This window comes from Strigops habroptila, unplaced genomic scaffold (genome assembly GCF_004027225.2).
Source record: "Strigops habroptila isolate Jane unplaced genomic scaffold, bStrHab1.2.pri NW_022045631.1_ctg1, whole genome shotgun sequence".
Taxonomy (NCBI): domain Eukaryota; kingdom Metazoa; phylum Chordata; class Aves; order Psittaciformes; family Psittacidae; genus Strigops; species Strigops habroptila.
The window spans coordinates 196,712-210,111 of NW_022651108.1; the positions used below are offsets into that span (position 1 = coordinate 196,712).

Genomic DNA, 13,400 nt, shown 5'->3' on the forward strand with positions numbered 1-13,400 from the left:
GCGGCGGCTTCCTCAGCAGCGGCATGGCCTGGGGGGGGGAACGGGGGTGGCACCGTGAGCCCCGAGGTGGGCAACGGGACCCCCGGGTGCGGCAACGGGACCCAGTGTGAGGCAACGGGACCCCCGAGCGTGGCAACGGGACCCAGTGTGCGGCAACGGGACCCAGTGTGGGGCAACGGGGCCCCCGAGCGTGGCAACGGGACCCAGTGTGCGGCAATGGGACCCAGTGTGGGGCAACGGGACCCCGGAGCGTGGCAACGGGACCCAGTGTGGGGCAACGGGACCCCCGAGTGCGGCAACGGGACCCAGTGTGGGGCAACGGGACCCACAAGCGGGACATAGGGTGACGCTATGATCCCCAATTGGTGGCATCAAGACCCCCAAGTGGGGGCACCGTGACCCCGTTGTGCAAAGCCCTTGTGCAGCCCTTGCACGAGCATTCACACCCCACACCCCCCCGCGTGTGCAAAGCCCTTTGCACGCTCCCCACGGCCCCTGGCACACGTACCCCTGGCACTGGTGCTGTGCTGGTGTCACTGGTGATACTGGTGCCGCGCTGGTGACACTGGTGACACTGGTGCCGTGCTGGTGACTCTGGTGCTGGTGACACTGGTGCTGGTGACACTGGTGCTGTGCTGGTGACACTGGTGCTGGTGATACTGGTGCCGCGCTGGTGACACTGGTGCTGTGCTGGTGACTCTGGTGCTGGTGACACTGGTGCCGCGCTGGTGACACCGGTGACGGTGACCAGAGGTTTCCTGAGGAAGCGGCCGCCCATGGCCGGGGCAGGGTCAGCCCCGGTTCCGCTGGGTCACCGGGGACGAGGGGGACACGAGGGGGACACGGGGGGGAACCCCGAGGGATGGCACCGGGGACACGGAGGTGACGAGGGGCAGGGGCACGGGGGGACCCCAAGTGTCACAGGGGACGGGACAACGGCGGCGCAGGGGCCCCCGTTTCAGCCGGGGACGCGTCCCGGGTGCCACAAGGGGGTGGGACCTTGGTGGCACCGGGGGCTCCATGTGCCCCACGGATGGGACCCCGGGGGCCCTGGGGGACCTCATTGGTCGGTGTGGGGGGACCCCGGTGACAGAGGGGGGACCCCTCGTGTGATGCGGGGACACGTCCTGAGGGGCACAAGGGACGCGCCGTGTCCCGGGGGGGGGGGGTGATGGCGCCGCCGGGGATCCCCCGTTTGGCCCCGGTGGCACAAGGGGACCCCCCGCGCCCACGGGCGGGCCCGACCGGCGGCACTAGGACCCGGGGGAGCCCGGCCCCGGGTTAAATCCCGCCCCTTTCTCCCCGATTGGCCAGCGCGCCAACCAATCGAAAAGGCGCCCCGCCGCTGACCCCTCCCCTTAGCAGGGAGTGGGGCGGGGCGGGCTGTCTCCATGCTTAAGCTCAGCCAATAGGAAGAGCGGACGGTGCGTTGTGATTGGCTGACAGCGCCTTATGGGCGTGGCTAGCGTGGGTATTAAAGCGCGGCTGCTTTAAGGGGCGTGGCCAAGGCGCCGTTAAGCTCCGCCCAGCGCCGGTTCCGGTTCCGGTGCGGCCCATGGCCGCCGCCGCCCGCTGAGGGCCCGGCCCGGCCCGGCCCGGCCCCGCCGGTCACGATGTCCTCGCGCTCGGCGCTGGCGGCGGGGAACGAGCGGAACGTGGACACGGTGAGAGCGGGGGGGAGGCGGCGGCGATTTACCGGGGGTGCGGGGACACCGGGAGGGGATGGGGAGCACCGGGGGGGATCGGTTTGTACCGGGGCGGGGGCACCGGGAGCGGCTCGGTAGGTACCGGGGGGGATCGGTTTGTACCGGGGGGGGGCACTGGAAGGGGCCGGTTCGTACCGGGGGGGATAGGGAGTACCGGGGAGGGGGCACCGGGAGGGGGTAGGGAGCACCGGGAGGGGTCGGTTTGTACCGGGGGGGGGGCACCGGGAGGGGCTCGGTCGGTACCGGGAGGGATCGGTTTGTACGGGGGGGGGGGGGCACTGGAAGGGGCCGGTTCGTGCCGAGAGGGGGCACCGGGAGGGGTCGGTTTGTACCGGCGGGGGGCACCGGGAGGGGCCGGTTCGTACCGAGAGGGGATGGGGAGTACCGGGGGGGGGTCACTGGAAGGGGCTCGGTCGTTAGCGGGAGGGGTCGGTTTGTACCGGGGGAGGGCACCGGGAGGGGCTCGGTCGGTACCGGGAGGAGCTGGGGGCACCGGGAGGGGTCGGTTTGTACCGAAAGGGGATAGGGAGTACCGGGGGGGGGGGGGCACTGGAAGGGGCTCGGTCGGTACCGGGCGGGGTCGGTTTGTACCGGGGAGGGATAGGGAGTACCGGAGGGAGGGCACCGGGAGGGGCTCGGTCGGTTTGTACCGGGAGGGGGAGCACCGGGAGGGGTCGGGGACACGCTGGAGACCCGGTTCGTACCGGGGAGGGGTCGATGTCACCGGGAGGGGCCGGCTCCGGGAGGGGCGGGGGGGGGTGTCCCGCCGGTCCCGGGTATCCGGATACCCGCGGGCGAGGCCGGGACGCGGCTCCGGAGCCGGTTGGACCGGATCGAGCCCAAACCGCGGGTCAACGGGGGTGGGTGTGACATTCCCCCCCACCCCCCCAAACCGGGTCACGGTGGTACCGGCCACTGCTGCGATGAGCGGGGGGGGTCTCGGCGGGTCTATTCACTGCTGCGATGAGCGGGGGGGGTCTCGGCGGGTCCATTCACTGCTGCGATGAGCGGGGGGGGTCTCGGCGGGTCCATTCACTGCTGCGATGAGCGGGGGGGGGTCTCGGCGGGTCCATTCACTGCTGCGATGAGTGGGTCGGGTCTCGACGGGCCCGGTCGGGTCTCGACGGGTCCGTTCACTGCTGCGATGAGCGGGGGGGGTCTCGGCGGGTCCATTCACTGCTGCGATGAGCGGATCGGGTCTCGACGGCCCTGGTCGGGTCTCAGCGGCTCCATTCACTGCTGCGATGAGCGGGTCGGGTCTCGGCGGCCCCGGGGGGGGTTTCTCGGCCCCACCGCTGCCGTGCCCCCCCCCAGCTCGGTGGCAGCCGCTCGGAGAAGGGCTCGGGCTGGTCCAGCCGCTCGCTCGGCGCCCGCTGCCGCAATTCCATCGCCTCGTGCCCCGAGGAGCAGCCGCACATCGGGAACTACCGGCTGCTCCGCACCATCGGCAAAGGCAACTTCGCCAAAGTGAAGCTGGCGCGGCACATCCTCACCGGCAGGGAGGTGGGTGCCGGGGGGGGCACGGGGGGGGCACGGGGGGGGTCCTGGGGGTAGCGGGAGGGAGCCTGGGGGGAGAAATGAGGGGTATGGGGGGTCCTAGAGCCATTGGGAGGGAGATGGGGGAGTCCTGGAGGGGATATGGGGGGAACGGGGGGTGATGGGAAGGAATTGGGGGGGTCCTTGGGGGGATATGGGGGGAACGGGGGGTGATGGGAGGGAATTGGGGGGGTCCTGGAGGGGATATGGGGGGAATGGGGGGTGATGGGAGGGAATTGGGGGGGTCCCTGGGGGGATATGGGGGAACGGGGGGTGATGGGAGGGAATTGGGGGGGTCCTTGGAGGGATATGGGGGGAACGGGGGGTGATGGGAGGGAATTGGGGGGGTCCTGGGGGGGATTTGGGGGGAACGGGGGGTGCTGGGGGGCACTGGAGGTTGATGGGGGGAGCTGTGGGGCAGTTGGGGGGTGCTGGGGGCAGCAATAGGGGTGAAGGGGGGGTCCTGGGGGGGGGTGTCTGGGGTGCCCCCCCCTCAATCCCCCCATTTCCTCCCCAGGTGGCCATTAAAATCATCGACAAGACCCAGCTGAACCCCACCAGCCTGCAGAAGGTGGGGGGGGGAGCACCCATGGGTGGGGGGCATCCATGGGTGGGGGTCCCGGCCCCCCAAGTAACACCTTTACCCCCCCCCCCCCCCATAGCTCTTCCGGGAAGTTCGTATCATGAAGGGGCTGAACCACCCCAACATCGGTGAGTTGGGGTCTGGGGGGCACCCATTGCGGGGGGGGGCACCCATGGGTGCTGATGGTGTGTCTCCCCCCCCCCCCATAGTGAAGCTGTTTGAGGTCATTGAGACAGAGAAGACGCTGTACCTGGTGATGGAGTACGCCAGCGCCGGTGAGAGACCCCCCCGTGGGTGCTGGGACCCCCCCCGTGGGTGCTGGGACCCCCCCATGGGTGCTGGGAACCCCCCCATGGGTGCTGGACCCCCACATGGGGGCTGAGACCCCCCTCTATAGGTGCAGGACCCCCTCAATGGGTGCTGGGAGCCCCTCAATGGGTGTGAGACCCCCTTAATGGGTGCTGGGACCCCCCCGGGGGTGCTGGGACCCCCCCCATGGGTCCCTGGGTGCACCCCGGGGTGCTGGGAAGGGAGTCGGGGGGGTCTAATGTGGGCACTGGCCACATTTGCGGGGGGGGGGATTTGGGGCTGGGGGTGAAGGCACCCATGGGGGGGGGTCCCAGCACCCATGGGGGGGGTCAGGGGGGTCGCAGCACCCATGGGTGTCCCCGCAGGTGAAGTGTTCGACTACCTCGTGTCCCATGGGAGGATGAAGGAGAAGGAGGCGAGAGCCAAGTTCAGACAGGTTGGGGGGGGGGCACCATGGGGGGGGCCATGGGTGCTGGGGGGGGGCCATGGGTGCCAGGGGGGGGCCATGGGTGCCAGAGGGAGGGGGCCATGGGTGCCGGGGGGGGCCCCATGGGTGCCAGAGGGAGGGGGCCATGGGTGTTGAGGGGGGGGCCTATGGATGCTGGAGGGGGGGGGGCCATGGGTGTGGAGGGGGGGGCTATGGGTGTTGAGGGGGGGGGCCATGGGTGCTGGAGGGAGGGGCCATGGGTGCCCGGCGGGGGGCCCGTGGATGCTGGAGGGGGGTGCCCATGGGTGCCGGGGGTGGGCCATGGGTGCCGGAGGGAGGGGGCCATGGGTGCCCGGGGGGGGGCCCATGGGTGCCGGGGGTTGGCTATGGGTGCCGAGGGGGGGAGCCATGGGTGCCGGGGGGGGTCCATGGATGCCAGGGGGCAGGGGCCATGGGTGCCCCCCCACCGCTGACACCCCCCGTGCCCCCCCCAGATCGTCTCGGCCGTGCACTACTGCCACCAGAAGAACATCGTGCACCGGGACCTCAAGGTGCTGAGCGGGGTCCCCAGCCCCGTCCCGGGGTCCCTGTCCCGGGGTCCCCATCCCCGTCCCCTTGTGCCCCCCCCCCCCCCATCCCCTTGTGCCCCCTCCCTCCCCTTGCCCCCCCATCCCCTTGTGCCCCCCATCCCCTTGTCCCCCCCATCCCCTTGCCCCCTCCCCCCCCTTATGCCCCCCCTTGCCCCCCCATCCCCTTGTGCCCCCTCCCTCCCCTTGCCCTCCTCCTTCCCCTGCCCCCTCCCTCCCCTTGCCCCCCCATCCCCTTGTCCCCCCCATCCCCTTGCCCCCTCCCCCCCCTTGTGCCCCCCCTTGCCCCCCCATCCCCTTGTGCCCCCCCATCCCCTTGCCCCCTCCCTCCCCTTGCCCCCCCATCCCCTTGTGCCCCCCCTCCCCTTGTCCCCCCCATCCCCTTGCCCCCTCCCCCCCTTATGCCCCCCCTTGCCCCCCCATCCCCTTGTGCCCCCTCCCTCCCCTTGCCCCCTCCCTCCCCTTGCCCTCCTCCTTCCCCTGCCCCCTCCCTCCCCTTGCCCCCCCATCCCCTTGTGCCCCCCCATCCCCTTGCCCCCCCATCCCCTTTCCCCCCCCCTCCCCTTGTGCCCCCCATCCCCTTGCCCCCCCCTCCCCTTGTGCCCCCCATCCCCTTGCCCCCTCCCTCCCCTTGTGCCCCCCCCATCCCCTTGCCCCCCCCCATCCCGTTGTCCCCGTGTCCCTCAGGCCGAGAACCTGCTGCTGGACGCCGAGGCCAACATCAAGATCGCGGACTTCGGCTTCAGCAACGAGTTCCGCCTGGGCTCCAAGCTGGACACGTTCTGCGGCTCCCCCCCGTACGCCGCGCCCGAGCTCTTCCAGGGCAAGAAGTACGACGGGCCCGAGGTGGACATCTGGAGCCTGGGGGTCATCCTCTACACCCTGGTCAGCGGCTCCCTGCCCTTCGACGGCCACAACCTCAAGGTGGGCGCCGGGAGCGGCCGCGGGGCTGGGACGCGGCCCTGCGGGGCCCGGGTGGATGTGGGGGCCAGCGAGGTGGGGGTGACCCCATATCCATCCATGGCGGATGTGGGGTCCTGGGGCGTCCCATTGCCCCCCCCATTGCCCCCCATTGTGGGTCCTGGGGTGTCCCATTGCCCCCCAAGTGGGGGTTCTGGGGTGCCCCATTGCCCTCCAAGTGGGGGTCCTGGGGTGTCCCATTGCCCTCCCCATTGCCCCCCAAGTGGGGGTCCTGTCGGTATGGGTCCAGGGGAGGTGGGGGTGACCCCATATCCATCCATGGCCATGGTGGATGTGGGGATGCTGTTGCTATGGGTCCAGGAGAGGTAAAGGAGATGGTGGGGATGCTGTTGCTATGGGTCCGGGGGAAATGGGGTGACCCCACATCCATCCATGGCAGATGTGGGGATGCTGTTGCTATGGGTCCAGGGGACGTGGAGGAGATGGTGGGGATGCTGTCGCTATGGGTCCGGGGGAGATGGGGTGACCCCATATCCATCCATGGCCATGGTGGATGTGGGGATGCTGTCGCTATGGGTCCAGGGGAGATGGGGGTGACCCCATAGCCATCCATGGTGGATGTGGGGATGCTGTCACTATGGGTCCAGGGGAGATGGTGGCCACCCCACATCCATTCATGGCAATGGTAGATGTGGGGATGCTGTCGCTATGGGTCTAGGGGAGGTGAAGGAGATGGTGGGGATGCTGTTGCTACGGGTCCAGGGGAGATGGGGGTGACCCCACATCCATCTATGGCCATGGAGCATGTGGGGATGCTGTCGCTATGGGTCCGGGGAAGATGGGGTGACCCCATATCCATCCATGGCAGATGTGGGGACGCTGTCGCTATGGGTCCAGGGGAGATGGGGGTGACCCCATATCCATCCATGGCGGATGTGGGGATGCTGTCGCTATGGGTACAGGGGAGATGGGGGTGACCCCATATCTATCCATGGCCATGGTGGATGTGGGGGTGCTGTCGCTATGGGTACAGGGGAGATGGGGGTGACCCCATATCCATCCATGGCCATGGAGCATGTGGGGATGCTGTCGCTATGGGTCCAGGGGAGGTGGTGGCCGCCCCACATCCATCCATGGCCATGCTGGCTGTGGTGGCCACCCCAAAGCCCAGCCCTAATCCAATCCCATCCCTCCGTCCCTCTGGGTGCCCCCCCATGCCCCCCATGGGTGCCCCCCCCATGCCACCCATGGGTGCCCCCCCCATGTCACCCATGGGTGCCCCCCCCATGCCACCCATGGGTGCCCCCCCCCATGCCCACCCATGGGTGCCCCCCCCATGCCACCCATGGGTGCCCCCGCAGGAGCTGCGGGAGCGGGTGCTACGGGGCAAGTACCGGGTCCCCTTCTACATGTCCACGGACTGCGAGAACATCCTGCGCCGCTTCCTGGTGCTGAACCCGGCCAAGCGCTGCACCCTCGAGGTGGGGACACGGGGGGGGCCGGGGGGGGCAGTGGGTGCTAAAGGGGTCCTGGGGGGGGGCAATGGGTGCTAAAGGGGTCCGGGGGGGGGGCAATGGGTGATAAAGGGGTCCTGGGGGTTCCAATGGGTCCTAAAGGGGTCCTGGGGGGGGGCAATGGGTCCTAAAGGGGTCCTGGGGGCAGCAATGGGTCCTAAAGGGGGTCCTGGGGGGGGGGCAATGGGTGCTAAAGGGGTCCTGGGGGGGGGCAATGGGTCCTAAAGGGGTCCTGGGGGGGGCAGTGGGTCCTGGGGTGGTCCAGTGGGTCCTAAAGGGGTCCTGGGGGGTTCCAATGGGTCCTAAAGGGGGTCCTGGGGGGGGGCAATGGGTGCTAAAGGGGTCCTGGGGGGGGGGCAATGGGTGCTAAAGGGGTCCTGGGGGGGGCAGTGGGTCCTAAAGGGGGTCCTGGGGGGGGGGCAGTGGGACCCAGGAGGGGTTTGGGGGGTTCCAATGGGGCCCGGAGGGGTCTCGGGGGGGTCCGGGGCTCTCCCCACGGTGCCATCGGGGGTGTCTAAGGCAGAACGTCCCCGTGCCCCCCCCCGTGCCCCCCCAGCAAATCATGAAGGACAAATGGATCAACATCGGCTACGAGGGGGACGAGCTGAAGCCCTACAAGGAGCCGGAGGAGGACTTCGGGGACACCAAGCGCATCGGTGAGGCCCCGGGCCCCCATTGCCCCCCCATTGCCCCCCCATTGCCCCCCAAGTGGGGGTCCTGGGGCGTCCCATTGCCCCCCCATTGCCCTCCCCATTGCCCCCCATTGTGGGTCCTGGGGTGTCCCATTGTCCCCCCATTGCCCCCCAAGTGGCGATCCTGGGGCGTCCCATTGCCCCCCAAGTGGGGGTCCTGCACTGCCCCATAGCCCCCCCCATTGCCCCTGCTGTGTGTCCTGGGCTGCCCCATAGCCCCCTCACAGCCCCCGCTGTGTGTCCTGGGCTGCCCCATAGCCCCCCCAGCCGCTGTGGGTCCTGCTCTGCCCCATAGCCCCCCCATAGCCCCCCATTGCCCCCCGCTGTGGGTCTGCGCTGCCCCATAGCCCCCCCATAGCCCCCCATTGCCGCCGCTGTGGGTCCTGCTCTGCCCCATAGCCCCCCCATTGCCCCCCGCTGTGGGTCTGCGCTGCCCCATAGCCCCCCCATTGCCCCCCCATTGCCCCCGCTGTGTGTCCTGCTCTGCCCCATAGCCCCCCATTGCCCCCGCTGTGGGTCTGGGCTGCCCCATAGCCCCCCATAGCCCCCCCATAGCCCCCCATAGCCCCCCGTTGCCCCTGTCCCGCAGAGGTGATGGTGGGCATGGGCTACACGCGGGAGGAGATCAAGGACTCCCTCAGCACCCAGAAGTACAACGAGGTGACGGCCACCTACCTCCTGCTGGGCAGGAAGAGCGAGGTGAGACCCCCCGGCACCCAACAGCACCCAACAGCACCCACCGGCACCCAGTGCCACCCAACAGCACCCACCGGCACCCAGTGCCACCAAACTGGGACCAGTGCCACCCACCAGCACCCAATGCCACCCAACAGCACCCAGTGCCACCAAAGCAGGACTGGTGCCACCCACCATCACCCAATGCTACCCAACAGCACCCCGTGCCACCAAAGCAGGACCAGTGGCACCAAACTGGGACTGGTGGCACCCAACAGCACCCAGTGCCACCAAACCTGGACCAGTGGCACCCACCGGTTCCAGTGGCACTAAACCAGGACCGGTGGCACCCAACAGCACCCAATGCCACCCACCAGCACCCAGTGCCACTAAACCCGGATCAGTGGCAGCAAACTGGGACCAGTGCCACTAAACCAGGACCGGTGGCACCCAACTGGGACTGGTGGCACCCAACAGCACCCGGTGGCACCCAACCGGGCCCCACAGCTCCGTTGTGACCCGCAGGTGGAGGCGGGGGACACCCGCAGCGGCAGCACCTTGTCCTTAGCGCGGGTGCGGGCACCCAACGACGTGGCCAACGGCAAGAGCGGCGCCTGCCACGGCAAGAGCCAGCGCGGGGCCGGCACCTACCACCGGCAGCGGCGCCACAGCGACTTCTGTGGGTGCTCCCGTGGGTGCCGCTGGGCACCCGGCAGCGGGGCTCGGGGGACATGGCCCAAAGGGTGCTGGGGGGTGGCCCTGTGGGTGCTATGGGGTGCCTGTGGGGGGTGTTGGGGGCACTGCCAGGGTGCTGGGGTGGCCCTATGGGTGCTACAAGGTGGCTGTGGGGGTGTTGGGGTGGCCCTATGGGTGCTATAAGGTGTCTGTGGGGGGTGTTGGGGTGGCCCTATGGGTGCTATAAGGTGCCTATGGGGGGTGTTGGGGGCACTGTGAGGGGTGCTGGGGTGGCCCTGTGGGTGCCGTGGGGTGCTCATGGGGGGTACCGGGGTGTTCCTATGGGTGTTATGTGGAGGGGTGCTGGGGTGTCCCTATGGGTGCTGTGGGGTCTCCCTATAGGTGCTATAAGGTGCCTATGGGGGGTGTTGGGGGCACCATGAGGGTGCTGGGGTGGCCCTATGGGTGCTATGGGGTGCCATGGGGTGCTCATGGGGGGTACTGGGGTGTCCCTATGGGTGCTATAAGGTGCCTATTGGGGGTGTTGGGGGCACCGTGAGGGGTGCTGGGGTGCCCTATGGGTGCTATGGAGTGTCCCTGTGGGTGCTGTGGGGTGCCCATGAGGGGTACTGGGGTGTCCCTATGGGTGCCGTGGGGTGTTCCTGTGGGTGCTGTGGGGTGCTCATGGGGGGTACCGGGGTGTTCCCATGGGTGTTATGTGGAGGGGTGCTGGGGTGTCCCTATGGGTGCTATAAGGTGCCTTATACCAACATGGGAGGTGTTGGGGGCACTGTGAGGGTGCTGGGGTGGCCCTATGGGTGCCGTGGGGTGGCCCTATGGGTGCTATAAGGTGCCTGTGGGGGGTGTTGGGGGCACTGCGAGGGTGCTGGGGTGGCCCTATGGGTGCTATGGGGTGTCCCTGTGGATGCTGTGGGGTGCTCATGGGGGGTACCGGTGTGTTCCCATGGGTGTTACAGGGAGGAGTGCTGGGGTGGCCCTATGGGTGCTATGGGCTGTCCCTATGGGTGCCATGGGGTGGTCATGGGGGGGTGCTGGGGTACCCCTATGGGTGCTCATGCAGCACATTGGGGTGTTCCTATGGGTGTTATAGATGCTTGTGGAGGAGTGCTGGGCTGTCCCTATGGGTGCTATGGGCTGTCCCTATGGGTGCCGTGGGGTGCTCATGGGGGGGTTCTGGGGTGGTGCTATGGGGTTGCCCATGAGGTGTATGGGGGGGCACCAGAGGGGGTGCTGGGGTGCTCCTATGGGTGCTACGGGGTGCCCATGGGGGGTGAGGTGGTGGTTCTATGGGGCTTTGCTATGGGGTGCTCCTATGGGTGCTGTGGGGTGCCCATGGGGAGTGCTGAGACATCCCTTTGGGTGCTATGGGGCGCCAGGGGGGTGCCCGTGCGGTTGCTGTGGGGCACCCATGGGCGCTATGGGGCGCCATGGGGGTGCCCCTGCTGTTGCTCTGGGGCACCCATGGGCGCTATGGGGCGCCAGGGGGGTGCCCGTGCGGTTGCTGTGGGGCACCCATGGGCGCTATGGGGCGCCAGGGGGGTGCCCGTCCGGTTGCTGTGGGGCACCCATGGGCGCTATGGGGCGCCATGGGGGTGCCCCTGCTGTTGCTCTGGGGCACCCATGGGTGCTATGGGGCGCCAGGGGGGTGCCCGTGCGGTAGCTGTGGGGCACCCATGGGCGCTATGGGGCGCCATGGGGGTGCCCCTGCTGTTGCTCTGGGGCACCCATGGGTGCTATGGGGCGCCAGGGGGGTGCCCGTGCGGTAGCTGTGGGGCACCCATGGGCGCTATGGGGCGCCAGGGGGGTGCCCGTGCGGTAGCTGTGGGGCACCCATGGGCGCTATGGGGCGCCAGGGGGGTGCCCGTGCGGTAGCTGTGGGGCACCCATGGGTGCTGACGCCCTGTGCCCCCCGTAGGTGGCCCATCGGCGGTGCCGCTGCCCCCCAAGCGCAGCCCCCCCGGCGCGGCGGAGCCGGAGCTGCGGGACGAGCGGGGGGGGCGCAAGGCCAGTTGTGGGGCGATGGCGGGGGGGGGCCGCGGGGTCACCCCCCACCCCTCCAGCCCCATGGTCAGCAGCGCCCACAACCCCAACAAGGCCGAGATCCCCGAGCGGCACAAGGACGGCGCCGGCAACGCCGTGGGTGCTGCAGGCACCTATGGGTGCTGGGGGGCTCCTAGGGGTGCTGGGGGGCTCCGGGGGGGCACCTAGGGGTGCTGGGGGGCTCCTATGGGTGATGGGGGGCTCCTAGGGGGCACCTAGGGGTGCTGGGGGGCTCCTACGGGTGATGGGGGGCTCCTAGGGGGCACCTAGGGGTGCTGGGGGGCACATATGGGTGCTGGGGGGCTCCTGGGGGGCAGCTAGGGGTGATGGGGGGGCACGTATGGGTGCTGAGGGGCTCCTGGGGGGCAGCTAGGAGTGATGGGGGGCACCTATGGGTGCTGGGGGGGGTGCTGGGGGGCTCCTATGGGTGATTGGGGGGCACCTATGGGTGTTGGGGGGCACATATGGGTGCTGGGAGGCTCCTATGGGTGATTGGGGGGCACCTATGGGTGTTGGGGGGCACCTATGGGTGCTGGGGGGCTCCTAGGGGGCACCTATGGGTGTTGGGGGGCACATATGGGTGCTGGGGGGGTGCTCGGGGACTCCTGTGGGTGATTGGGGGGCACCTATGGGTGTTGGGGGGCACATATGGGTGCTGGGGGGCTCCTAGGGGGCACCTATGGGTGTTGGGGGGCACGTATGGGTGCTAAGGGGGTGCTGGGGGGTCCCTATGAGTGATGGGGGGTTATTGGGGGGGGTTGGAGGGTGTTGGGGTGTACCTATGGGTGCTGGGGGGTCATGGAGAGGGGAGTTGGAGGGTGCTGGGGGGCACCTATAGGTGTTGGGGGAAGGGGGGTTGGAGGGTGCTGGGAGGTCCCTATGGGTGATGGGGGGTTATTGGGGGGGGCGTTGGAGGGTGCTGGGAGGTCATGGGGGGGGAGTTAGAGGGTGCTGGGGGGTCCCTATGGGTGATGGGTTATTGGGGGGGGAGTAGGAGGGTGCTGGGGGGCACCTATAGGTGCTGGGGGGGGGGTTGGAAGGTGCTGGGGGGGTGATTGGAGGGTGCTGGGGGGTCCCTATGGGTGCTGGGGGGGATCGGGGGGTGCTGGGGGGTCCCTGTGGGTGCTGGGGGGGAATCGGGGGGTGCTGGGGGGTCCCTGTGGGTGCTGGGGGGGGATCGGGGGGTGCTGGGGGGTCCCGGGGGGGTCCCCACGGTTGGGGGTGACCCCGCGCCCCCCCCCGCAGCCCAACGTGCCCCCGAGCGTGATGGGGCGGCGCAACACGTACGTGTGCACGGAGCGGCCCGAGCGCGCCCCCCTGCTGCCCAACGGCAAAGAGAACAGGTCCGGGCCCCCCCGCGCCCCCCCCCGGGTGTCCTGCCCCCCCCCCAAACCCCCCCCGGGGTGTCCTGACCCCCCCACATCCCCCCCCCGGGGTGTCCTGCCCCCCCCCACATTCCCCCCGCCCGGGTGTCCTGCCCCCCCCAAACCCCCCCGGGGTGTCCCTGACCCCCCCACATCCCCCCCCCGGGGTGTCCTGACCCCCCACATTCCCCCCCCCGGGTGTCCTGCCCCCCCCCAAACCCCCCCCGGGGTGTCCTGACCCCCCCACATCCCCCCCCCCCGGGGTGTCCTGCCCCCCCCAAACCCCCCCGGGGTGTCCTGACCCCCCCACATCCCCCCCGGGGTTTCCTGCCCCCGCCCCCCCCCCAACC

At 69.7% G+C, this 13,400-nt stretch overlaps 1 protein-coding gene across 1 annotated transcript in view; it reads left to right on the forward strand.

The window, feature by feature from the left end:
• Positions 1-1,507: 1,507 nt before the first annotated feature.
• The window catches only part of LOC115603327 (MAP/microtubule affinity-regulating kinase 4-like), a 22,034-nt gene continuing 10,141 nt past the window's right edge, over positions 1,508-13,400 (forward strand). Inside the window, exons 1-14 of the mRNA XM_030475122.1 lie at positions 1,508-1,664; positions 3,021-3,209; positions 3,760-3,813; positions 3,905-3,953; positions 4,035-4,100; positions 4,500-4,570; positions 5,056-5,112; positions 5,836-6,072; positions 7,431-7,550; positions 8,140-8,239; positions 8,865-8,974; positions 9,476-9,629; positions 11,562-11,782; positions 12,932-13,057. Coding sequence (XP_030330982.1) covers positions 1,614-1,664; positions 3,021-3,209; positions 3,760-3,813; positions 3,905-3,953; positions 4,035-4,100; positions 4,500-4,570; positions 5,056-5,112; positions 5,836-6,072; positions 7,431-7,550; positions 8,140-8,239; positions 8,865-8,974; positions 9,476-9,629; positions 11,562-11,782; positions 12,932-13,057 — 1,605 coding nt within the window. The 5' untranslated portion in view covers positions 1,508-1,613. The remainder of the gene's footprint in view (positions 1,665-3,020; positions 3,210-3,759; positions 3,814-3,904; positions 3,954-4,034; positions 4,101-4,499; positions 4,571-5,055; positions 5,113-5,835; positions 6,073-7,430; positions 7,551-8,139; positions 8,240-8,864; positions 8,975-9,475; positions 9,630-11,561; positions 11,783-12,931; positions 13,058-13,400) is intronic.